Source organism: Dendropsophus ebraccatus, chromosome 5 (genome assembly GCF_027789765.1).
Source record: "Dendropsophus ebraccatus isolate aDenEbr1 chromosome 5, aDenEbr1.pat, whole genome shotgun sequence".
Lineage (NCBI taxonomy): Eukaryota > Metazoa > Chordata > Amphibia > Anura > Hylidae > Dendropsophus > Dendropsophus ebraccatus.
The window spans coordinates 65,874,462-65,899,462 of record NC_091458.1 but is presented as its reverse complement, the minus strand read 5'-3'; the positions used below and the strand labels follow the sequence as shown (position 1 = coordinate 65,899,462).

Here is a 25,001-nt window from a genome sequence, read left to right as displayed (position 1 = left end):
ATGGTTAAACTAAAGCAGTGATTTCTAAAGCCATCTGGTTACCTGGCAGTATGATGGAAGCCCAGGGTCAAACAATGCAACCCGTAGCAGTTTCACCAGCAGGTCTTGTACCTCCCCTACACGGTCACCTATATTGAAGAGCCCCTCCTGCAGGGTTAGGAGGCTAGGCACATCTTTAGTTTCATCCAGTCCAAACACTTTCCCATAGGTTTGTAGAAACTCTGCAGTTGTTAAGCAATGAGAGAAGGCACTACTGGGCAACACTACTCCTGGAACATGTGGAAAGTCTGGTAATGGCTGAAATGGAAAAAAGCGTCAATAAGCACAATGAATGTTTCATGAATACACCAACTTATGAGAACTGTAACCAATCACACAATGTTGCATAAAAAAAGCTAAAGGCTGGCTAAATGTAGAACTAAGTCCTGTCAAGTTTTCTTGTTTTGTCCATTTAGTGACAATGAAGTCTTATGATGAAGACACAAAGTTACTATGGACATGTGGCCAGAAAACACTAGTATAGAAAACCTGTTATAGACTGGCAATGAATCCTAAGCAACTGGCCTCTCAGCACTGATTCAGCTGCCAGCTTACACCTAGGACTTGGCTAGTGCTGAAAGGATCAAGCAATTGTATCCCCTGAGGCATAGGTTTTACTTTGAAACACCAAAAAGTTTGTGACTTGATTTTCTCATGGCAGCAATACTGCAAATCAGCCTTTGTAACTTATATAGGAGGGTCACGCACCTGATGATCAGGCAGACACATATCTTCAGTAGGTTTCTTCAGCTCCTCCAACATAAACTGTTGGCGCTTGCGTTCTTCGAGGCGCCGCTGTTGTGCAAGCTGCTTCCTGTCTGGCTTGGGGGCAGGGGGAGTTGTTACTTTTTCCTTCAGTTTTCTCCTTACTTTCTTCTTTACCTCTATCTGCTCAGCCTCCTTTATCTTTTGCGCCTTTTCTTCTTTTTCTCTCTCTTTCTTTTCTCTTAACTAACAAAAAAACATCAGTGTGGTCAGGATAAGTTACTGAAAAGATCACGTAAACTACAATATATAAAGTATTACATTTTCAATTATGTATTGTGGTCAATAGAGATTATACACCACAAACCAAAAGAACATGAAACTTAATTATTGAAGAATACAATGAGAATGAATGTAGTAAGGGCTAATAGACACTTACTTTTAATTTCTTCGCTGCCTCCTGTTTAGCTTCTTGATTTCTGGCCTTAAAAAGAAATTAGACATATTTTATTAAATACAGTAAGTAAAAAGAAAAAAGAAATAGAAATGTAATTATTACATCACCTTCCCTGGTCTTCCTAGACTCATAATGACTGCACCTTTTTATGGGTTTTTTCTTTCCCACTGCATGCACCTTTCTATAGCGCTGTGGAATAAGCCTGGCATGATGCAATGGGCGTTCATCTGTCTAACGACAGTTATAGGTGTTGTCCCATAAGGTAAAGTTGGCAAAATCAGAGGTGTACCAAAATAAATATTTGTAAAGGATTGCAAATGTGTTGTTTCAAGTAAAATAATTTTTACAGTTTTCTAATCCCCTATGGATCAGATCACTTCCTGGTTTCCTCTATGACCTGTGACCCTGCTGTTGCCATAGTGGATGCCCAAAGACTGGCTGTAACCAAGGGCAACAGGTTATAAAAGCAATGCAGGCACATGGGGGATTAGTAAGTATATAGGTCAAAAACTGTATATTTTCAGAAATGCTTGTACATTCACATAATGCATCAATTAAGACCTCTTTATCTTTGTGAGACAACCCCTTTAAGCTCCTGTTCTAATTACTTATCCTGACTCCTTGGATTTTGTTGTCAACAGGGACCATGTCACTAAGTGATTTACAAAAGGGATGGGTCTCCTAATTCCTAATAAACAAATCCTAAAACTATCCTGTTATTTTGTGCTATGAATTTAAAAACAAAAAGAAAAAAAAAAGAAAATCCCGTCAGCTGTACTTTTATTCCTTCCACCTCCCACAACAGAATGAGAAGGGGTTAAAATTCTAGGTCCAACGATGAAAGGTTCCACAGCTCCTTGTAGTAATGTAGAAAACTTTATTGGTACATACAAAAATAATAAAAACTTTTAAAACCGCGCTGATGCGTGGCAACAAAACAAATAAAGCTTTATTTGTTTTGTTGCCACTTATATATTTTTTGCTACTATTTATACAATATTAATTTGACATTTACAATGCATATACTTGTTATGTGGCCTATGTAGTTCCTCGTTCACGCCTCCCCCGACCCTGTACGGGAGGGGCTAGTGGGAAGAGGTACATTCTACAAACTATATAATGGTTCACTATTCAGTATATTCTTTGCCGCGTCGGCGCGGTTTTAAAAGTTTTTATTATTTTTGTATGTACCAATAAAGTTTTCTACATTACTACAAGGAGCTGTGGAACCTTTCATCACTGGAATTAACTATACGGGTAACAGCCCGCACTATTACCCACGTGCTCCATCCTTCCTGAGAACCGTGTTACACATGCACCACTACGTGTTTGGGGTGAGCTGATCCTCTATAATTCCTACAAAAATTCTAGGTACCTCAACACAGTACCAATGAAAGCTCTTAGTCGTTCCAAGTTTATAATTTTTTGTTGATTAAAAAAAATAGATTTATGGCACAACAAAATAGTGTTTTTATTGTGAAGAGGTAGTAAAGTATAAGTAAAAAATGAAAATCACATTAATATAGGGGAATCTCCATAATTCTAATGGCCTGACGAATACTACATTTCTGTTATTTGGAGTAAAATGGATTGGCAGAATAATTGGAAACCTATCCCCCCCATATAAAGGCTTACCTTCCTTCTCATTTTCTTCCTTAGCTTACTCAGCTGCACTTTTTCAACATCACTCAGAATATCTACATGGTGGAAAGAAACAAAGTTGGTTAAGCCGGGTGCAGAGAGAGGAGGCGCGTCATTATGATAGGAAGGCTGGCAGGATTCTGCGGCGGCGAACTCCGCCAGTTTTGCTCTGTGTGAACAGAGCCTAATAGAACAATTCCATTAGTCCTCATACCTTGATTTTCCAGCTTCCTCAACAGTTTAGCATCAGGTTTGCTCAGCAGATCAATCATTTTCACTTTTGGAGGACGACCTCTTCCTCGTTTCACCTTACTTTCCTTTGCTTTAGCTTTCTCCATATTACGAGGACGCCCCCTCTTCCCTGTGATGGCCAAGATGCGGGAGGGTATTTCCTCGGAGTTCAACAAAACCCATTTGATGCCCTAGACAAGAAAAGTAGAGAAAACTCGAGACCAGGTGGATGGGGTTTGTAGGTAATCAAAGCCACTTCTACAAATGATGCTTAAAGGGGTATTCCGATATCAGTTTATTCCCTATCCATAGGACACCAGTGGAAAGAGATATGCAGGCACCATAGGGTGAAATCCGAGAGAAAGGTGGTGAAAACAAAGACACTTGCATTTTCTCACCTTATGGATGTTGTACTCAGCGCACAACTTCTAAATACCCTCTCAGTGAAGAAAGTGATGGTAGGTCAGAGCAGCCAGAGTTTAGGTTTCTGGGATCCTGAGCCACTGGGTCCCAGCAGGATACGCAGAATGGTGGAGTAACCTACCTAATAAATAAGGTTCTATTTTGTGTTTTTACCCTGTTATGTGTAACTTGGGTTGGGGGCGGGGATAAGTCCCAATTTCCTGCAAGTATCTGGCATTTAAACAGCCTGCTTCCTACTGTTTACTGCATGTCTCAATGCCTTGAGAAAAGGGGTTCCCTCTACCCCGAAACACGTTGTACCTTGAGACAAATAAATGTCTTTTTAGTAGTACCTGCTTTGCACTTTGTCCTATATGTACTATTGGTCAGCGCCTGTCAAGGTTTCATCTGTATCCACCGCTGTCAACCGCGGGACTTGACACCCCACCATATTGCGTATCCATAAGACAGGAAACAATGAGCTGACTGCTGGGGTTCCAACCATTGGGACGACATGATGCAGAGAACAGCGACCCAAGCCCCCCACAATGAATAGAGCACACACTTCCTAAGCTCCTTTCATCATCTGGGGGTGCTTCTGAATTTTTCTGAATTCAGCGCTCAAAAGCATTCAAAAGCCCATAGACAGATTAAAATATTGGAGCATAGGCTGAGGTGGTGGTTTATCATGGACACAGCAAACCAGTCTTCACTATGCTTCTCTATAATGCAGACAGCTCTGCCTTATAATGAACATATAATAATTAGGGGGGGGCTGTTAAACAGCTTTTTAAGTTTCTTAAAATCAATTGTACTATTGATTTCTGCAAAAAAATTTAAATAGTTACACTTTAAAAGTAGATAAAAATTAGCAGAAGTGTCACCAAACCGCACTGAACAAGTACTATGAGTGTATTAAGACTCACCTCTGGAGTGTGACGCTCCTCATAGAAGTCTCCAACAGGCATTCTTGGACTAAAGCTGAAGTGCTCCCTTCTGACATGAGGACCGGCGTATTTAGAAAGATACTAGACCACAGAACAGAGATTATGAAAAGACTTGAAACCATACAGAACAATAATCACAAGAGCAGAAACATGAACTAAACACAACAACAATCACAACTGAAACTTTCCATGCAAGAACTCATTTAAACTACAGATTTATATAGTATTGATCATGGTGCAACAACCTTATCGCATTTCACAAATAAAAGCAACATTACCTTTATGACCTCAGGGAACTGTTTCATTCTTTTCCCACAGGGAGCATAGTACCAGGTCTCTCCTTGCCATCTGTGACTGCCTTTCTTTATCCTAACTTCACGCTTCCAGCTGAAAGCCAAACACATATTACAATCGTGAGAGGGAGTAAGAAATGCACACCTACATATCATATTGTATAATAATTCAATGCAGACTACTAGATGGTATTATAAGGTGCTTCACAAAGATTTCTCTCTAATGCAATTGGACAGGTAAATGTGAACCAGATTATGAAAATGTATATATATAAAAAATAATTTTCATAAAAAAAACACAGCAACTTACCCATGAAGGAGAGGTTGGCGCACCGCTTCTGGTGTAGCTACCCTTCTCCGTACTGTAGCACCTAGAAGGTAAAAGTCAGCAAGGTCACAAATACATAATGTTTCTGCAGATGTTGGTAAGAAAGTTGTTTATCATAGTGTCACTAGTCTCTGTGTAGCCTGAAAGGGTTGATAACTGCCGACAACTGGCTGAATTTTATTAATAACTTATAGACAAAAACACTTCAAGAGAATCTATCACCTAGACATTAGGTACCAAAAAGCTGATAATGTCTTGGGGAAAGGATAACCAATTTCCAGGTGACGAGTTCGGAACCTACACAGAGAAACTGTAATGGACAGATCTGTACCTTCTTTGTGTTTTGTTTTCAGTCCTAGTTCTGGCTTATAAACACTGATACAAAATACTGTCCAAAATAACCTAAGAGGCAGACCTATGAGACAACCACAACAATGACCAACTAACCTACCACATCTGTACAGCTGTCTCTATATACCCCTGAATGCTCATGATTGTTTAGAAGTACATACTAAGGCCCATATGTTACTAAGGCATGCATATTTAGCCATGCACATTAGAACCCACCTTTAACTTCCCCAGGCTCCAGTTCTTCCTCCTCAGGGACAGTACTTGGTTCTGGAGTTGTGTTATCTGTGTAAATGTTGTCTAATGCGGCACTGGGTTCTTTTGCTTTACTTCCCTCAGGACCTTTATTCGATTCATCTGCAAAAATCCAGAAACTCAGTGTGGACATACACAAGCAGAAGTAAAACATTTTACTATTAGGCCTTAACTGTGCACAGATTTACTGTGGTAAAGGTAGAAAATTTCATTTAAATTTTCATTGCCTGCAACTGCCAGTAGTGGGAGATTTTCAGCATACAATGCAAGTTTATTATTAAGGCAAGCTGCAACTTCTTAAAGGCTTTAGACACCCTGATATGGGAGATTTTACACATTAATGGTTACTTTGAGTTAAAAAAAAACCCAAATTGCACAAGGTTTCAGGCTGCAATCTTCATCTTTTCAGTCACTTTCACAACCATAATATGTGATTTGCAACCTGCTCCTAGTTGCAGACAATTCTCATGTGGCTGTGTCCTCCCAGCAGTACCAACATACTGGATGTGAGGTCTGTGTGTTGTGCCCTACCATTTATCTTTGGATGGTGTCATTGATCTGTCATAAGGTGGCCACACACTGACAGTCAACTAATTTGTATAGGAAATGGCAGATGTTCTCGGTGAGAAGGATAGAAGATGCATTTCAACCCACTGTCAGTGGAGTCTGGCAGCAGCTTAGTGCCCTATAACACGGAGCAATAAACGACCGATTATCTCTTGGTGTAATAGAGAAGGAAGAAAAAAAAAAGAGAAAATTGATCATCAGCTGATGGTTTCTTTAGGCCTACACCTAAAATTATTAGCCGACGACCATGCATCGCTACCTGCAATATCGATGCATGGGCAAGGGCTGACAATTCAACAGTTTACATCACCTCTCCTTGTTTCTGATGTTCTCCTGTGCTCTACTTCCTCCCTGATCCCACGCACTGCAGCTTCAGAGCGGCCTGTCTGAGCTGAGTGGTGGTCGCGGCCTGTGATTGGCTGAGTGATCTGTCAGTTCAGACAGGCCGCTCTGAAGCTGCAGCAGGAGGGACTGGGGAGGAAGCAGAGCGTAAGAGAACACTGAAAGCGACAGGTAATGTAAACTGTTTGGGCAAAGGCTGCACGGACATCACTAACTATGTCCATGCAGCCCTTGCTAAACGATTATAGGGGTGTGTAATAGTCCCAGTATTGATCGGGCTATCATCGTCCCATGTAATGGGGCCCTTACTCTTCTCTCTATCCTTATCACATACACTAGCTGCACTGAGCATCCATGTGTACAGATAGTCAGGAAAGGCAGCCATGTATATTCACCTTCTACTTGACATGACACTTTCTGTATAAAAATCACAATCATTTTCTGTATACATAATTTTAAAAAGGTACCTTTTCCAAACAGTATTATTCTTCTCATACTGTTATATGGCACATAAGAAATAAGTGCAGTTACCTTGTACTTCAGGGTCTGCAGGCTCAGGAGATGCAGACAATGAGCGGGATAAGCAAGAGTTCTGGTCTTCAACCACTGGAGTGTCTGACTGCGGTAGACATCCCAAACCTGGAGATTCAACCGGTGGATTCTCATCCCTCTGCTGCATTTCAACATCACTTTCCTCTAGATCATCTAATGTTCTGCTGACAGATTCTATTATTCAACCAAAGATAAATATAAATATCAATCTCAAGAAGAAAAGAAATGACTGCAGATATCCTCTTCTAGGGTCATATACATCTGTTTTGTGGCAAAACTGTTTAAGATATAGCCAAGGAGTATGGGACAATAAAATGATTCCCAACCCCAAGGGATGAGTGTTTTTGTTTGCAAACTGCACTGCAGGAGGCCTTTCCCTGGTCTTCAATCCACTCTTAATACATACAAAAGTCCCCATTCCTTCAGAGCAGCTTAGTTTTTTCAATTACAATGAAAATGACAAAGCATCTTGTATATGAAAAGTAAATGCTAATATATGGATAAGAATGTAGTATTTTGGTGTAGGAACTTTGAAAGTCTGCCTGCCTCTCCCTCCTTCTGAGATGTTAACTAGTCAAAAAGAGGGTCCAAAGTGGGTGGTAACACCACTTCAACACATCTATTATGTAAATATGCATTAAAGGCTATATTGACATTAATTGTCATTAACATTAACTTTTATTGATGGCTTATCTTTGCGACGGCAGCAATCCTAAGGATGAGTTATCAGTAGAGGTGAACGAAACTTCAGTAGGTCAGTCAAAAAACAAATCTGATGCCTCGTCAACTTATTTAGTCTGAAAAAAGTAGTGCCTCCTTTAATGTGTCTCAACTGGTCAGAGCACGTAACAGACTGGGATTATCCCAAGATTAAAAATGATCAGGGTTAAATGCTCCCCAGGTGAATAGAGTGGATAGCTTTTCTTGTAATATAATATAATATTTTATATATAATATATTTATACACACACACATGGATCTCAAGTAATAGCCTCAAGGCAATTGAAATATAGTTCTGACCTGTTGTCCAACATAGACCACAACAAATATAAACTCAAATAGTAGGTACATAACTAATATTTACCAGTACATTCCTTTTAAGATAAATATTTGAATGCATGTAGTATAACTTACCACCAGTGGCTTTATTTTCAGAGGTATCCATGGCAGGATCAGAGTTAAGATCGCAATCTTCAAGTTGCCTTGAAGATTGTGGAGATGGGACACTCACACAGGGGACATCCTGAGGAGGGGGAGATGGGCTAGATGCGGCAGGACTTAGTTGTTCAATTGCCAGTTCGGGTCCATTGTGCTCAGAAATTCTATGACCTATAAATTAATAACAAATAAAATCATCGATGCCAGCGGTACGAATCATCTGAAGAAAGTCATGTTAATAAGGATAACCAAAGGACGTGCTCAAATGCTGAATATGCCAGTCACAATGATGGTAAACAGCACACCTCTTATCCACATATACATGACCTCTGTTTGTGTATACAGTTATTTCCTGTTTTACTTTTTGCCAAATTTCTTATCTAATTTTACAGACTGCAAATACTATTCTATGTATAGGGGATGCTTGTCCTCAATAGAATGGCAGTCAAGTGCAGTATAGCGGTAGAATATACGGTTAAAGTGAGCAACAGGGTAGTGTCTAGACTGCTACTTCATTCAATCAGGGAACACAATGTCATTCTTATAATCAGTGGAGGTACCACAGGTTGGAGCCCCTGCGATTAGACAGTGGAAGATGGGATCCTTAACAGTAGTTTCATGGCTTCATTTTCCGACAGCAAAAATATGTATGTGGCAGAAATTCTGAGGGTAGCGTCACATTCATGTCACATATTTGGCTTTTTGACAATATTTTTAATTTTTTTTAATCATCCATTTACACAGAAAAATTATCTGACAGATTATCTGCCAAAGATTTGAAGCCTGAGATTTCACCTCTTTTCAAATCCATTCCGGGCTTTGGCTTCAAATGTTTGCAGATATTCTATCTGTGTAAATGGACCCTTACACCCAGTGATTTGCCTGCTGTGGGTGGTCGCAAATGAGAGCTAACCAGCAAGATCAGCTCTTGTTTGCAGTGCCTCAAATCGGGTCCACAGTCTTCCAGCCACTGGCTGTATATCTTCAGTCCCCATCTCCTCTGTCTGTCAATTATTCTGGAGGAGGCAGGACCTTAAGATACAGCAGTGCCTGGAGGACTGGAGAACTGGATGTCGGATCACAAGCAGCGTGGATGGAAAGTATACACTGCTGCTTGTCATCTGGAAACTGACAGCACAGATATACACATACCTGTGCTGCCAGTTTCCTTTTATCGGCCACATATGACCCTGTTTGCACAGGAAAATGTGGGGCCAACAGCGATAAAGTTTTGCCTGCTTCTCGGCTGATAGCTGCCACTTTTACAAGGGCCAATTATCAGTTGCAGGAGTGTTTCTAGCAACACTCCTTGCTGAATCGGTCCACGTAAAAGGTCATTAAGCTGCAAACACTGATGGGTTAAAACTGAGTAATTTAGCAATGTACATAACATATCATTACAAATATTGACCCTTTAATAATAGTTACCAAATGGAAATATTCCCTGACCGAATGCTCATAAGATTTCATGAGCCCAACTTCATGGTCTGATCTCTACCTATATGCCACAAGGACGAAAAAGAGTTGTGGACTAGGATACACAGCAGTGTGTGATCATTTGATATTGGGCTATACTATTAGTGCTAGGACAAGTTTGGCATTGTTCCTGGAAAAGACAGAAAGTAGTCTGCAGTGTTCAAATAACCCTGAGTCGCATATTAACCACGTGATATTAGGGTCAAAGCTTTATTCCCTGTAATCAGAATACAGATCTGAGGGAAATAAGCCACGATAAAGCTGAGTAAAGGGGCTAAAGCACTGAGGAGAGGTTATCAACAGAGAGTGAAAGTACAGTGGATCACTCCAAAACTTGGAATCGGTCTTGGCCATGAATTTGTTTAGCTGGAGGAAAAAAAAAAAAAGAAAAAAAAAAAAGTAGTTCCTCTTTTTACGTGCCCCGATTGCTCCAGGCACATACCCGACTGCTCAAAGCAACCGGAGCCCATTAAAAGTGGAACTACTTCTTTCAGACTAAGGAAATTGACAGACAGGCCATCAGATTCAGTTTCAGGCTGACATACTGTAGTTTCTCCTACTTCAGGTTACCACACTATCCCAAGAATAAAGTTATCCCTTATCCCTCCAAATAAGCAGCTGATCAGTGGAGCTCTTACCAGTCACAGTGAAAAAGCTCAACTGCTCCCCAAGTGAATGTTGTGGATAGGGGATAACCCCTTTCACATTTTTAATTAAAGTTAGGGATGGTCCGAACAGAGTTCGGTTCAGGTTCGTACGAACCCGAACCCTCGGTAATGACTCCCGCTGTCTGCCCGCTCCGCGGAGCGGGCGGATCCAGCAGGGGGACCGCCTGGAAAACTGGGATACAGCCATAGCCATAGGCTGTATCCCAGTTTTCCAGGCGTTACTCCCGCTGTATCCCCCGCTGCACGGAGCGGGCAGACAGCGGGAATCTGCTGCCGAGCGTTCGGGTTCATACGAACCCGAACCTCGGCAGGTTTGGACCATCCCTAATTAAAGTGTAACTACCATTTTTAAAAACTTCAGCGACATGTTAGAAGTGCGTATCGGTCGGGGTCTGACAGCTGAGAACCCCGCCAATCACTAGAACAAAGGGGCAGGCGCGCATGGTAACGTGCGCTCTGCCTCTTTATCTCTGCTATAGGGAGATGAATACCATAGACTGATAAAACAAGCAGTTCTCAGCTGCGAGACCCTGACCGATACACACTCCTGACATGTCGCTATGACATGTCAGAAGTTTTTAAAAATGGTAGTTACACTTTAAAAGGGATTACAATAAATATAGAAATAATATTATAATAAATAAAAATAAACATATGCATGGGGGGTTCACTGCTTGACACTAGAAAACTTTTTGCAGAAAGTTTGCAACTTTTTCAGTGTTTTGTGTAAAAAGTTTAATTCTATACACAAGCGTTGATAAATTCTTCCCAATGTGAAATTAAAGGAGGGCATTTGCGAGTACACACAGGTATGTGTAATGATTCCATAAAGTTATGCAGTGGGTTGTAGCTGAGCTTCCTGGACACCTGTAAGAGGGATCACAGTATTTGTGTGATCTTACAACTAGACTCCATTTACTTTAATAAGGCTAAGCTGCAATACCACATACAGTGAAGTGAAGAGAGGTGCTGTTTCTGAAAGAAAGCAGCTATGTTTTTCAAATCCTGTGCAACCCCTTTAAAAATGCCATAACAATCATGGTCTTAAGAATGTATTTATAAAAAATGTTAACTCACAAATATTTTGTAGCTTTAAGAAAGACTGTAACGCACCTGTTGGTGTATCAGAGGACCCCACAGCTTCTGTAAGTCTTCCATCATTCTCCAATATGTTTGCAGCATCTGATTCTAGCTCCTGCAGAGTTTCCTGGCATTGAGAGGTAACAGAGACACACTGTACACTAGACACTGGCGATGCCGGAGCTGGACTATATGTCTCAGAAAGGCAATGTGTCTCATTTACGGCAGCTGCCACTTTTAAGTTGCACAAGTCTTGACCACTGATTGTGAGAGATGCTGGATGACTGGAGGCAGAGTTTTCCCAGGCGTCCTGCGAGCTTCCTTTACAAAATGGGCCATTTGTCAGTGGAGATCCTGAACCATTGACTTGATGTAGATTTGCCCCAAGACTGTCAATCACAATAGACTTAGGGTATTTCCAGAGGTAGTCAAAGTTATTGGATGCAGGGTGACTGGTAGTACTGGCATCTGATGCATACGTCCCATGAGGATTAGTTGGTATGGAGGGGGAGATCAAGCCATTCACCGGCATGTCGCAATTTAGACCTAAAGTGACATATGTCTAGATTAATTTATGTCAATTTCTGGATAAACTTTAACTATGAACAAATAGTTAAAATAACAAAGACAAAAAGAAAATTTCTGACTGATAATGTTAAATGCAAAGTATAATGAAGTTGCAAAGGTGACAAAAGCTAATGTGGAACAAGACCTGCATTATATATCACACACTAATGGTTGTAATGCAGTGATGTGTTTGTAGACTTGTGCACATCTATAATACATTACAAAGATACCTACAGCCTTATAGATTCTTTGCTCACCTTTTGCTTGCTGAGGAAATATTACAAGAGAATTGTGTGTGTAAACTGGTTCCACCAATTGAGGCAGCTGTTTCAGTCCTGAGGCGCTGGATAATGGAGGCTGGCCAGTGCTTCCAAAGTGATTGTTTGTCTCCATGTCTACAAAGCAAAAAGAAATAAATGATTTTACTACAAAGTAACTCGAATGAAGGGATGATTTGTAAAAGCATCAGATGCTACAATGCCAAGGGGTAACACTGTTCAGATCGCAGGAAGGCGAATGATCCAGGACACGTTTGATGGACGATTCCATAAATAAGATGCATGTACAGGTGACAATAGTCACCTCATATCCCACCATAAAATGTATGCACATGAAGATTAAGGAAAAAGAAAGAAAAATATAGTGCTGGTCCATTATGGTAGAAACCACAGAGAGTGATGCACAGGGCCGACAAAGCGGAGACATAAATACATCTAAAAGGCATGTTCACACAAAGCATATAGGCTGTAGATTTCACATTACATGGCAGCCATTCTCTCAATTTCAACAGTGTGAGAACATAGCCTTTCTGTGATTTCAATCCACTCCTTGTCTTGATTTTAAAATACTGTGTGGCAACATAGCCTAAGTGTGTATTTATAGGGATTATTACAGGGGATGGCCATAGTCCCTACCAGTCACCAAATAATGGCCTTACAAAGACATTACATTATTTCCTCACAACGCACATGAGAAGCACATTGGGAGTTGTGCAACATATAGAAGACTGCCCACAGACATGAATGAATCAGCTCAGACACTATTCTGGCTCAGATAAAAAAAAACATGTGGGACATATTAAAGGAGCATTCCAGTTTTAAGACATAGGAGGGTTAATAATAGAGATGAGCAAAACTGGTTTGGGTTCGAGTCGATCCGAACCCGAACCTTTGGCATTTGATTAGCGGTGGCTGCTGAACTTGGATAAAGCTCTAAGGCTATGTGGAAAACATGGATATAGTCATTTGCTGTATCCATGTTTTCCAGACAACCTTAGAGCTTTATCCAAGTTCAGCAGCCACCGCTAATCAAATGCCGAACGTTCGGGTTCGGATCGACTCGAACCCAAACCCGGTTCGCTCATCTCTAGTTAATAACTATAATATAACGTTATTGCATCTTCCACTTTACTGCCTGTGTCAATGTAGATCTGAAAGCGAAGCCACAAGGTGCACCTAGGGGGCCTGAGCCTTAATGAAATTAAGAGCAGTATACCATGCCCCTATAGTGCCCCTTTAGGGTCAATCCACACACAACTCTTCTCAATCGCCAATCATGGGACATAAACTCACATAATTCATGGATATATCAGAGACAAAAACTGTACAGTTTTCCCACAACAACCAATCACAGCTCAGCTTCCATTTCTTTAATTACTTTGGTAAAATGAAAGCTGCACCGTGATTGGTTGCTATGGGCCATAGTTTTCCTTAGACAGTTGATGCCGTTCTGTATCAGGTGATCTACTGTCCAATAGGTATAGGCAGTATAGTAACTCATGGTCTTTGTACAGAAGGTACTGCAGTGCTGGGGATACCATGTTAGTCTTGTTCTAGGAGTATAACACTCACTAAGGACTGGCATGTGTACAGTTATAAACAATATGACTGCTTGACCAAGCGACTGTTTAAAGGATATATATCATGTATGTATGTGTGTATGTATATGCAATGAGGGGCGTAATACACAACTGCAGGATCAGATTGCTAATAACCTTTGTATGGCAGCAACTGACGGGTTGCAGTAGAACTACATTCACCATCATCAGTAGTGGCATCACACAATGAAGCAATTAGTGGCAAAAAAGTACATACTGTTTAAAGCTCTGGCTGCCCAGGCATGATGGGATTTGTAGTTTTGCAACAGCTGGAGGGCCGAAGGTTCCCCATCCCTGGTTTAAAGCAACACTTTACCTTCTAAGCGGCATCAGCAAGGTGAGGCTGAAAAGCGGGCCTGTTTCCCCTCTTACTACGCGGCATGGATTCCCTTATAACCCCATGGCTCTCTGCACAGTGACCGGCGGTTTCACGCACCCCACTAACGCCCCTTATAAAATAGAATGTATGGCTGGAGAGCCCCTTTAGCATGTTGATGTGATTTCTGGAGTCCAGACTTGTACTAGCATCTATTAATATGATCATGGATATTTCTTGTTCTCTTATTCCAGTAGTATACCCAATTCCTGACATCCAACAGAAGATCTATGGGAGGATAGATGCATTTATTTTCACGTTAAAAACCATTGTTGGTTGGTCACACGTCTCATGTAAGAGGGTGATGTGCAGCCAACAATGATGGAAGTAAAGAGGCGCATAAACCATCCAGCGACTTTCTGCGCCTTCCTGATGATCTAACCAGGTTACAGGGCCCATAAAGGAATGCTGACCTGGCCCGGGTCTAACTACCCTAAGCTCACATATACATGGGCCTCACTGCTGTCTAACAGCAAAAACTTACTTCTATTGCTAAAATTAGTGCAAGTTGCGCTCTGGCTGCTGTGGGTAACAAAGGCGGTTTGTGAGTGAGGCGCTATATGGTATTGTGAGCCATACAGCGGAGGCGTAGAACTGCTACAGAAAAAAAAAAAAAAAATAGAAAAGGTGTGAACTTTAATAAATTCTAAACACAAATTTGGCTAAAAATACTGTGTGAACAGAGCCTTAGGGAGAACGGCTACCATAAGCAGTCACATACCAAAATCCTTTGTTACTCAGACGAAGATGATACAGAAGTTGGGGGGGGGGGGATCTTTAGGTCTGTACTTATGGGACCCTGATCCGACTACTCAAGAGTTGTAGATTCCTAGGTTATTATCATCCATAACTATAAGTCCAGCAGTTCTTCTCCTTCCTAGAAGTGGAGAGAAGTGCGGCAGGAGCCCTGCCTGCTGCTGGAACAATGGGAGCCTTCCTGGGGATTTAAATGCTCAGCTCCATTTGCTTCTTGTATGAATCACTTCTCACATATCACACAAGGAGAAACTATTCAATCATAAAATGGAGAGAGAGGGAGAGAGAAGAGAGGGGGCTCTCTGGTTCTTATAGTGGGGAGGGATGGGAGGGCAGCTTCCCCCAGCACATACATGTCCTGTACACAGCTGCAGCCATATTAATAATGTCACAGCTTATTAACCAGGAGGCCATTACATTACACGGAGCGGCCTGGAGCGGTGCTGCTGTCCCGGGATCCCCCGCATCCTCCTCCGCCCGCAACTCCCGGCCGCCCCGGCTCGTCCATCACAACAGAAAGAACTTGATGAAGTGTCCGCTCCATCCAGCAGACAGGTCCCTGACTCAGTGGGGTCAGCCGGGCCTAGCCTGCCCTCTCCGCCCGCAGCCCTCCCCTCTCACTCCCCGCTTACTTGTGCTCACCTGAAGCCGCCGGGGAGCGGAGTCTGCGGCGCTGGTCGCGGCCTGTGCTCACATGGTGTCCCCGGCCTGGCCTGGGGGAGGTAGCAGGACGAAGCCGCGGCTCCGGAGGTTGGAAGCTGAGCGAGTGAGAGCGAGGCAGGAAGTACTGGCGGAGGCCGCGGGGTCCTAGAGGAGCCGGCTCCACTCCAGACTCATAACTTATCTCCTGGAGTGTCTGTCCCACACCGGGCGGATGTGCGGGAGGAGCGTCCCTCACTGCTGTCACCTCCACACAGGAGCCAGACCACGATGGCGGCCTCTGTTATATGCAAGTGTTACCACAAGCCTCCCTAATGTTCATGGGGATTCAGTGCAGCAACCCTCATAGAGCTTCAGAATATCACCAGAAATGACTGTAAATATATTGTGCACGACATTAACCCTTTCAGGATATGCTTGAGGACCAGAGCCCTTGCTTCACATCTGACCTGTCTCACTTTATGGCTTTACAGCCCTGTGATGCTTTATCTTATCCCAGCGATTCTGAGACTATGTTTCCTGACATATGGTACTTTATTTTAGTGGTAAATTCTGGCCGATAGCCATACTATTTTTTTAATTTAAAAATGCCTTCATTTCATGAAAAAAAAAATGCTAACTTTGAATTCATTATTGCCAGTGTTGTTACTAAATTCATTATTTTCAGTGGGGGTTATGGGGATATTGTGTGTTTATTTCACTTTTTTTTACACATTCGCACATTATTTCACTGTCCCACTTAGGGGAGTTCACTAACTGATTGCATAATGTTTGCACCCCATGTAAATGGGTGAACGATTTCAGGTCTTTCGTAATAGCAGTCGTTTGGATCGTTTATCGTTAAACGAACGATAATCGTCCCGTGGAATAGGGCACTAATTCTGGTTGTGAACCAAAGATGGTAGAAACTTCAGCACTCCATCTATCTAGGTTTTATGGAGGAATGACCAGAAAAAAAGCTCTTCTCAGTACAAGACATATGAAAACTGCCTTGAATTGCTAAAATAAAACAAACAAACAAAAAACACTTAAGGAACTCTCAGACTGAGAAACAAGATTCTCTGGTCTGATGAAACCAAGACTAAACTTTTTGGCCTCATTTTATGTTATTTTTGCATAAGGCCGCACCATAACAAAATGTAAAAAAAAAAAAAAAAAAAACTGAAAAGACCTGAAGACTTTCCAGTTGCATTGTATGTGCAGTATGGTCATGGATCCCCTTTTGTATTTAGTGCTTTTGATCTAAGATCTCCATGTCATCATTGTACATAACAGAATCAGGAGACATGTTGTCATATTTCAATGTAGGAAAAATATATAAAGTGTCCCTAGAATTTATCCTTTATTCTCAGAATTCCTAGTGGGGTACAAATGAGCTATAACTCTCTATACATCTATGGTGATGAACTATGATGAAGTGAATAGGCCACACAATTCATTGGGCCAAGTAGAGAGCTCCTTTGTGGCACTAGTCAGGTCTGTACTGCAATCTGTGTCCAGTTGCAGCAGATGGCCCCATAGACTTATCATGGAGCATGGCATGAGTATAGGTCAATCTTTAAAGGGGTTTTCCACCTTAAAACTAACTAGTCTATAGGATAGGGGACAAGTAAGAGATTGCCCCCCTGCTGATCTTCAGATCGGCCTCAGCTCCCTTGTTTTGAATATAGCCGTGGGTACCACATGTGACCCTCGGCTCTATTCATTCTCTATGGACTTGCCACAAAGAGCCAAGTGCTGTACTTGGCTCTGTCTGGCGGCTCCATTCATTCTCTATGAAGCTGCCGGAGAGAGACGAGTAGGGCACTGAGCTCTTTCAGGCAGCTCTATAGAGAATGAATGGAGCTGCAGGTCATGTGCCATACCTATGGCTGTATTCAAAACAAAGTAGACCGGGGCTGATCTGGAGATCATCAAGGGGTACAGAGGTTTGATCCTCTGTGATCTATTACTTGTCCCCTATCCTGTGGACAAGTTTTAAGTTGGAAAAACTCTTAAAGCCCCAGAGAACACATTTAACCACATTTGAAGATGAAGGAGCTTAATAAAAATCATGCACTGAATGTTTTCTCACAGTGGTGAGAATGAGGCCACAAGTAATTTTTGATGTTCCCTACCTAGCAATATAACTTGCCAAGAACTGTAGTTGTACGCTATTTTGTTATTGGCTGAATAAATTACAGATACAAGGCTTTGTGATACCTTCCTCTATTTTGTGGAACACCCATGGTCTGTACTATTGTCCAGCCAGCGTTTGTACAAAAAAGCTTGTATGCATAAAGTTGCCTGAGTGAGTAACCCAATCAATGTCTATGTATGAAAAGATGTGCACATTAGGTTGCAAAGAGTGTGAGGAATACTGCTAAATGAAGGATTGATGGCATAAACAAAGGAGGCAAATTAGGAAATGTTGTGGGCCCTTAAAACTTTGTATATGTTTCCTCTGGCACAAAAGGATGATTATATTGTAGAGACACAAAGATTATCCTTACTACTGTGGGGAGGGGGCACAAAAGATGGGGTAATTAGTGTTTGGGGGCACAAATGGGCCTCACTACTATGTGGGGGAATGGAGTATGGCTAACTACAATGTAGGGGGCACAAACAGTTTCTAACTACTTTGTAGGGGCACAAAGAGGGCCCTTTCAGTCTGTGAGGCTAGATTGGGCACTAGTACTGTTTGGGGAGGCACTATAACTGTGTGAAGGCATTACTACCATTTGGGGCACTATGGATGGGGAGTTTGTATAGAGGTGGGTAAGAAACTGAACAAGTGAGGCGCCTACAATGTTTGTTTATTTGGCAACAGTATAGTAGTTATGTAGTCATTGTGTAATGGCATTATTTAGTGACAGTATGGTAATATTATTCAGTCACTATGTATTGTAATGGTAGTAATTGTGTGGCTTTATTATTTTAAAACAATATATTATTTTATATTAATATATACAATATCTATTTTATAATATTGGTTTTGGCATACTTGGATTTGTTTGGTAACTATATGACTGACAAAACAACAATCACTGAACTCAGGGAGAACAGAGAAAAAATCAAATGGAGTACTCATTTACGAGTCCCCTACAAAATTTGAATATGCAAAGAAGGGGTCCGTGGAGCCTCAGTTACGAGTCTCAAAACACGGGAATAGCCAGATATCCCTCTCTCCAGAGAAGGAAGCCCGTTGCCAAGGGGTGCCTCCTAGTGGGGAGAGCACCAAACCACGCTGATACGTAGTCCCTCAGGTCCTCACTCTGTTGCGAGCTTTGGGACCTAAATAGAGAAACACCAGGGTGGCCCCTGTAAGTCAAAGTCTAAATCTGTGGCAGGTATAACGACATAAGACAAGGGTTACCAAGGTTAGGCATCCATCCACAGACTGCAGTTTCGGGGTATTTGTCCCTCGTCAGTGTGGAGTAGGATTCTGGCTACCGGGGGCAATGAAAAATAGACCAACAAAACACGACAATCACTGAACTCAGGGAGAACAGCGAAAAAATCCAATGGCGTACTCATTTACGAGTCTCCACTGATTGTCCCCTACAAAATTTGAATATGCAAAGAAGGGGTCCGTGGAGCCTCAGTTACGAGTCTCAAAACACGGGAATAGCCAGATATCCCTCTCTCCAGAGAAGGAAGCCCATTGCCAAGGGGTGCCTCCTAGTGGGGAGAGCATCAAACCACCCTGGTGTTTCCCTATTTAGGTCCCAAAGCTCGCAACAGAGTGAGGACCTGGGGGACTATGTATCAGGGTGGTTTTGTTCTGCCGTGTTTTGAGACTCGTAACTGAGGCTTCACGAACCCCTTCTTTGCATAACTATATGACTGGTGTCGAATCAGATGTCAAAAAGAATATGAACTGCCTGATTGGAAAATGTAATGCTAAGTTTACACGAGGCGATTATTGGCCCGATCGCAGGATTAATGATTTCGAAGTAACAATTTTTTTATAACGATCATCATTTAGACCGTACGATATATCGTACGGAAAAATTGTTTTGCGATGGCGCGCCCGGCCTGCCCGCAGCCCGCCTCCCGCTCAACCGCAGCCCCCTGCGCCGCCCCGATCGCCACCCCCGCCGCTCCGATCGCCACCCCCGCCGCCGCTCCGATCGCCACCCCCGCTCCGATCTGTAGATTTGTATCTCATTAGATTTGCTTTTCAAGTGACTAACCTGAATGACCAAGCTGTTTACCAATAACTGACTGATATTATGCATGTTCTTTGTGATTGATTGCTTGTTCCATCAAAGGCATCCTTATTATGAATTTGTGTGCCAAGCGCATTTAAACCTAATCACCAACCAGTAATTATTTTGCTACAACTACACCAAGGGACTGAAGCCAATAATTTTAACATTTTGACATATCCAAAGAAAAACAGTCCATTCCTACAGTGGAACATGCTGCAAAAATAGTAATATGAATAATATGTGCTTTAATACATGAAGCTAATATACAGAAGGAAAATAGAAGAGATGGATATGTTAGGGTTAGATTTAGTCCGTTATTTCCTAATTCTTTATTATCTGTTGTCAGAATTATAGAAGAAAATTCTACTTGTTCAAATGGTCACTTTTCAATCTTGGAATGTATAAGGTCTTATGAATATTACAAAGCTACGTAGAACATACACCAGCACTATGCTTTGTACTGACAAGGGGCAAGAATCCTGAAACAGCCATCCACTGATCCATGATCCCTTTGGTCTCCCCATCATACAAATCAAGACATGTCACATATCTCACAATATATAATTCCATGACTCCATTACTAGCAATTAGTTTTGTATATCCCACTGATAGACACCAGAGCTATAACTAGAATCTCCTGGGCCCTATCAAAAATCTGTTACACCGCCCCCAAGCTACAATGTGTGTTTGTAATGCTGGTATTTATCTATGTGGCGGGGACAGGCAGCTGGGACCCATCAAACACCGGGGACTGGTGGCAATTGCTACCTTTGCAACCCATCTAGCTAAGCCACTGTACAATAAACTCAACATATCTCATTTTGGAAGATTCTTGTCATGAATGTGCATTCATAAAATATACAGCAACTGTGCGCTTCCGTAGCTTCAATGTGGAGTCTAATATGAATCTAATGAATATTTCCAGTATTCTGAATGCATGCCACAATAAAGTTGAGATGTTCTAATGAAAAATTAAGATCCTTTACAGTATTTAAAAAAATAGTTCCCATTAAAATAGCCCCAGAGCAGTGATATCCACAGCCATCTCTCCACAAATACTGACTCTCTGATTGGAGACCCAAGAGCTGCCCAGTGCACTGTATGCCCTCCTAGCACTATGATCTATTTATACAGGAAACAGGATGTTACAGAAAGGACTGGAGCCTGAAAAGGTGAGTAGACACTAGACCCCTGATATGTAGCATTTAAAGGGGTTATTCAGGCTTTTAAATTTGATGGCCATGGTCATTCAGCCAATGAATTAGGAGAATCGGGAGTTAGCCCCCTGCTAATATAATATTGATGGCCTATTTAGATTATTATAAGTCAAAATAGTCGTCCAGGCAAAATAAAAAATTGCAGGGCAGCAGGGGGTGATGTAAAAATAATAAACAAGTTATATGTACCCCTCCCACTCCCTCTCAGTTGCCACGCCAACACACCCGCTACTCCATTGGTTTCTACTATCTCCTGGTTCCTGTGACATCACATGAGCCAGGACACAGAGGAAACAAGTGGAGGGCCAGGAGCGTCGCTGTAGCAGCTGCAGAGGGACTGGGGTTTGGGAATATGAATTGTTTATTATTTTTACACCTCACCCTGCTTTCCTGCAATTTATTTTGCCTGGGCAAGCCCATTAACCATTGCTCTTCCTAGGAACATGTCAAAAGTTTTTATCACTGAACACTCAGACCCCAACCAATTAGTAGAACAAGTGGGAAGAGCAGCAAGCTGCTGCAAGTTTGTCTATCCTGTGTCTATGTGACAGAGATGTCCCCACAGAGCTCAGAGAAAACACAGACTCCTACCGGCTCTTTCTAGTGATTGGTTTGAGTCTGAACACTCAGAATCCGACCAATTAAAACTTTTGATAAGTCTTTCTGACATATAAAAAAATTTTTTTAAGACAGTGCTCATTTTAAAATTAACCAGCAGACTGCTGTAGACCACCAAATAGACTACCATAGAAGACTACTGTAGACTACCATAAAAGCCTTTCACTGCCCTAGACCACCAGATATCCTTACAATAAGCCCTTCACTGCCCTAGACCACCAGATATCCTTACAATAAGCCCTTCACTGCCCTAGACCACCAGATATCCTTACAATAAGCCCTTCACTGCCCTAGACCACCAGATATCCTTACAATAAGCCCTTCACTGCCCTAGACCACCAGATATCCTTACAATAAGCCCTTCACTGCCCTAGACCACCAGATATCCTTACAATAAGCCCTTCACTGCCCTAGACCAGCAGATATCCTTACAATAAGCCCTTTTATTGCCCGCACCAAAGAGATTACATGGAGAGATATTCTGCAGATTGTAAGAAAGACAAATATAACTACTAGGAAAAGCAGTGTGCTGTGGGGCTTCTCTGTAGAAGTAACCTGGCAAGAAACAGGAGAACGGAGCACTAAAATAATAAAATATTGCTTTTATTGATGAGTCTGCCGATGTGTTTAAGGAGGAACACACCTTTCTTCCTCAGACCCATTATGCACCACAACACCCTGTTCCCTAGGAGTCATTTTCCTTCTTCACTGCAATCTCTCCTACCGACTTTGGTTGGATGTCGTCCTAGCAAAGGCTGCATCCCTGACATAGATTTACCAACCACATCTGCTGGAAGTTTGTTCCAAGTATCTACTAATCCTTCAGTAAAGTAATATTTTCTTACGTTGCTTCTGATTTTTCCAACTAACCTCAGATTGTGTCCTCTAGTTCTTGCGTTCATTTTTTTCTTTTATTAAAAACTCTTCCCTCCTGAACCTTATTTAGTCCTTTAAAACATTTAAAGGCTTTGACAATGTCCCTCTTTTCCTTCAGACTATACAGATTCAAACCCTTAAGTCTTTCCTGATATGGTTTATGCCTCATACCTTCCACCATTTTGTAGCCCTTCTTTGGACCCATTCTATTTCATCAATATTTTTTTGTAGGTGAGGTCTCCAAACTGAACACAGTTTCTGGTCAGGTTAGAGTGCATCCTGAGTTATTGTATGCTGTTGGCCTTTTTTCTATAATATTAACCGCTTTGAGTCAAAGTTGGGAACTGAGTTTTATCCTCTTTTCGAATCCATTACTGGCTTTGGTTTCATTAACTGGAATTAAAAACCTTACACCACCAAGATGTGGACAAAAAAACCCTCACCTGCAGTAGTCTCTATCTTCCCCGCTGCGGCTGTGGGGAAGAGGGGGGGCCAATTAGCCCAAAAGGGGTTGTCTTAGGTCACAAAAAAGTTCTTTCAATTTCACTCACAGTTGTGTGTAACATCAGCCTAAAGATAAAGAAGTTTATTGTTCTCCATATTCATTTATATTTAGAAACGTCTTGTAGCAACCTATAATCTATACATTGTGTTATTTTGTAAATAAATCTTGTAGAATCACTTCAGATATTAACTCTGCCCCTCTCTGTGACCTGTTTCCATATTTCTATAATCTTTAAATGCACATCTTTTGTCAAGAGTAATTCCACATCAAGAGGCTGTAAGCCCCAGTGTAGAATGGGGCCACCTTATCTTTGCAGTTGGGGGTTCTGCTTTTAACTATTTTCATGTCTGTAGTGGGTCTGTATCATGCCATTGCGGTGAGCTGTTGCATTTTTGTGTATAGTCACATATACACACACACATATATACTATATATATATATATATATATATATATATATATATATATATATATATACTCACATAGCCATCTAACGTGCAGAGACACAGAGCCCTCCCATCCTCCCCTTATCTTTGGTCACGAATCAGTCTGTGCTCCTTCCTCCCAGTCCCCTCACTCCCCTCCTTGCCAAGCTCACAAGCTCAGGCAAAAACTAGAATTGGCTAAACCTGTTTTCATTCACAAGCTGCCAGTGTTTTGCTATTTTATTTTTATACCGACATCATAAGCCCCACACAGACAGCTCCCTGGATAGTGGGCTTGGCCCATCCTACAAGCCCTGAGGCTCCTGCACCCTTTACAATCCTTGATAAATGCAGGAAGCTGAAGATCTAACAGTATCTAGAGCACAATGATACAGATTCTAACACTGTGGTTTCCTTTAGGGAAATAAGAAATTATAAAAAACAGCCTGGGCTTTCCTATTTGTACTGCATGGAGAGCTGTCACTTTAGCCTTCTGCTGTCTGCGAGGTGCATTTAAAGTCCATTACACTTATTATTTTCCAACTTATCCTGTCTAGTGGCCTCTAGAATGTCCACTTTTCTGCGCTTTTGTGAATGTGGTGGTCAGATGTTCAGTAAACATCAGTTGCAATAAATCACAGTCATCAGTTATATACAATACAATGTACTATATTATATCCAATACATCCACTCGTAACATCATAGTTAACATTTTTTTCTTAAAATGTTGCCCAACAGTAACAGAATAACGGTATGTTTACACCAAATCCAGTGAATTTATGGCTGATCCAGTAGCCCAACATTACCTAGCCATTAGGTGTCTGACGTATGCCAGGGAAAAGGTGAAGATTTATACGCAAACTGTGGATTGCAGAAAAATCAACACCTTTTCGCTGGCATACACCATCTGTATTATTGAATAATTACCCCCATTGTTTTCCCTATTAATAACAGTGTGGTCTCACTGCTCAAAACTCTGCTCCTGTTGACTTCAATGGGAGTGGGGGAAATGCACTAAAAATAAGTGAAGTGTTCGCCCATGGCTCAGTGAGAGCTGCTGCATGAGGTTTTACACAGTGCTTGTTTTTGCCAGTGTGAAGCCAACCTGAATTCACACATACTATTTCAGTCAATATCTGTATTCTTTAACAAAAACCAGGACTGGACCTGACAGGGAGAAAATCTATAGATTTAGGATTTGTGCCTTTTTTGTGTTTTGGACCTACTCCTTGTTTTGGCTGAAATAAAGACCAAATACTGACTTATAGGCCAGTTTCACACATACAGGATCCGCAGCGATCCTGTGGGTTTACATACATTCTGCTGCGAATATGTAAAGCTCCATCCAAATTAAAGGAGAAGTCCGGACAAAAGTATTTTTAATATGTTATTACTTATGGAAAGTTAGACAAATTTCTAATGTACATTAAATATGGGAAATACA

The 25,001-nt window shown here is 41.6% G+C and overlaps 1 protein-coding gene across 2 annotated transcripts in view; it reads right to left on the bottom strand.

Annotated features, from left to right (window-relative positions):
• Window positions 1-15,934, bottom strand: part of BAZ2A (bromodomain adjacent to zinc finger domain 2A) — a 35,830-nt gene extending 19,896 nt beyond the window's left edge. Inside the window, exons 1-14 of one of the 2 annotated variants that reach the window (XM_069970451.1) lie at window positions 15,707-15,934; window positions 12,314-12,451; window positions 11,523-12,035; window positions 8,242-8,436; window positions 7,087-7,281; window positions 5,611-5,748; window positions 5,026-5,086; window positions 4,701-4,809; window positions 4,402-4,503; window positions 3,057-3,264; window positions 2,837-2,898; window positions 1,184-1,228; window positions 748-990; window positions 43-297 (exon numbers count right to left, since the gene is read on the bottom strand). In XM_069970451.1, the coding sequence (XP_069826552.1) occupies window positions 43-297; window positions 748-990; window positions 1,184-1,228; window positions 2,837-2,898; window positions 3,057-3,264; window positions 4,402-4,503; window positions 4,701-4,809; window positions 5,026-5,086; window positions 5,611-5,748; window positions 7,087-7,281; window positions 8,242-8,436; window positions 11,523-12,035; window positions 12,314-12,449 (2,262 nt within the window). In that variant the 5' untranslated portion in view covers window positions 12,450-12,451; window positions 15,707-15,934. Of the gene's footprint in view, window positions 1-42; window positions 298-747; window positions 991-1,183; window positions 1,229-2,836; window positions 2,899-3,056; window positions 3,265-4,401; window positions 4,504-4,700; window positions 4,810-5,025; window positions 5,087-5,610; window positions 5,749-7,086; window positions 7,282-8,241; window positions 8,437-11,522; window positions 12,036-12,313; window positions 12,452-15,696 lie in introns of both variants that reach the window. The other variant, XM_069970450.1, reaches the window with a different exon arrangement.
• Window positions 15,935-25,001: the final 9,067 nt, after the last annotated feature.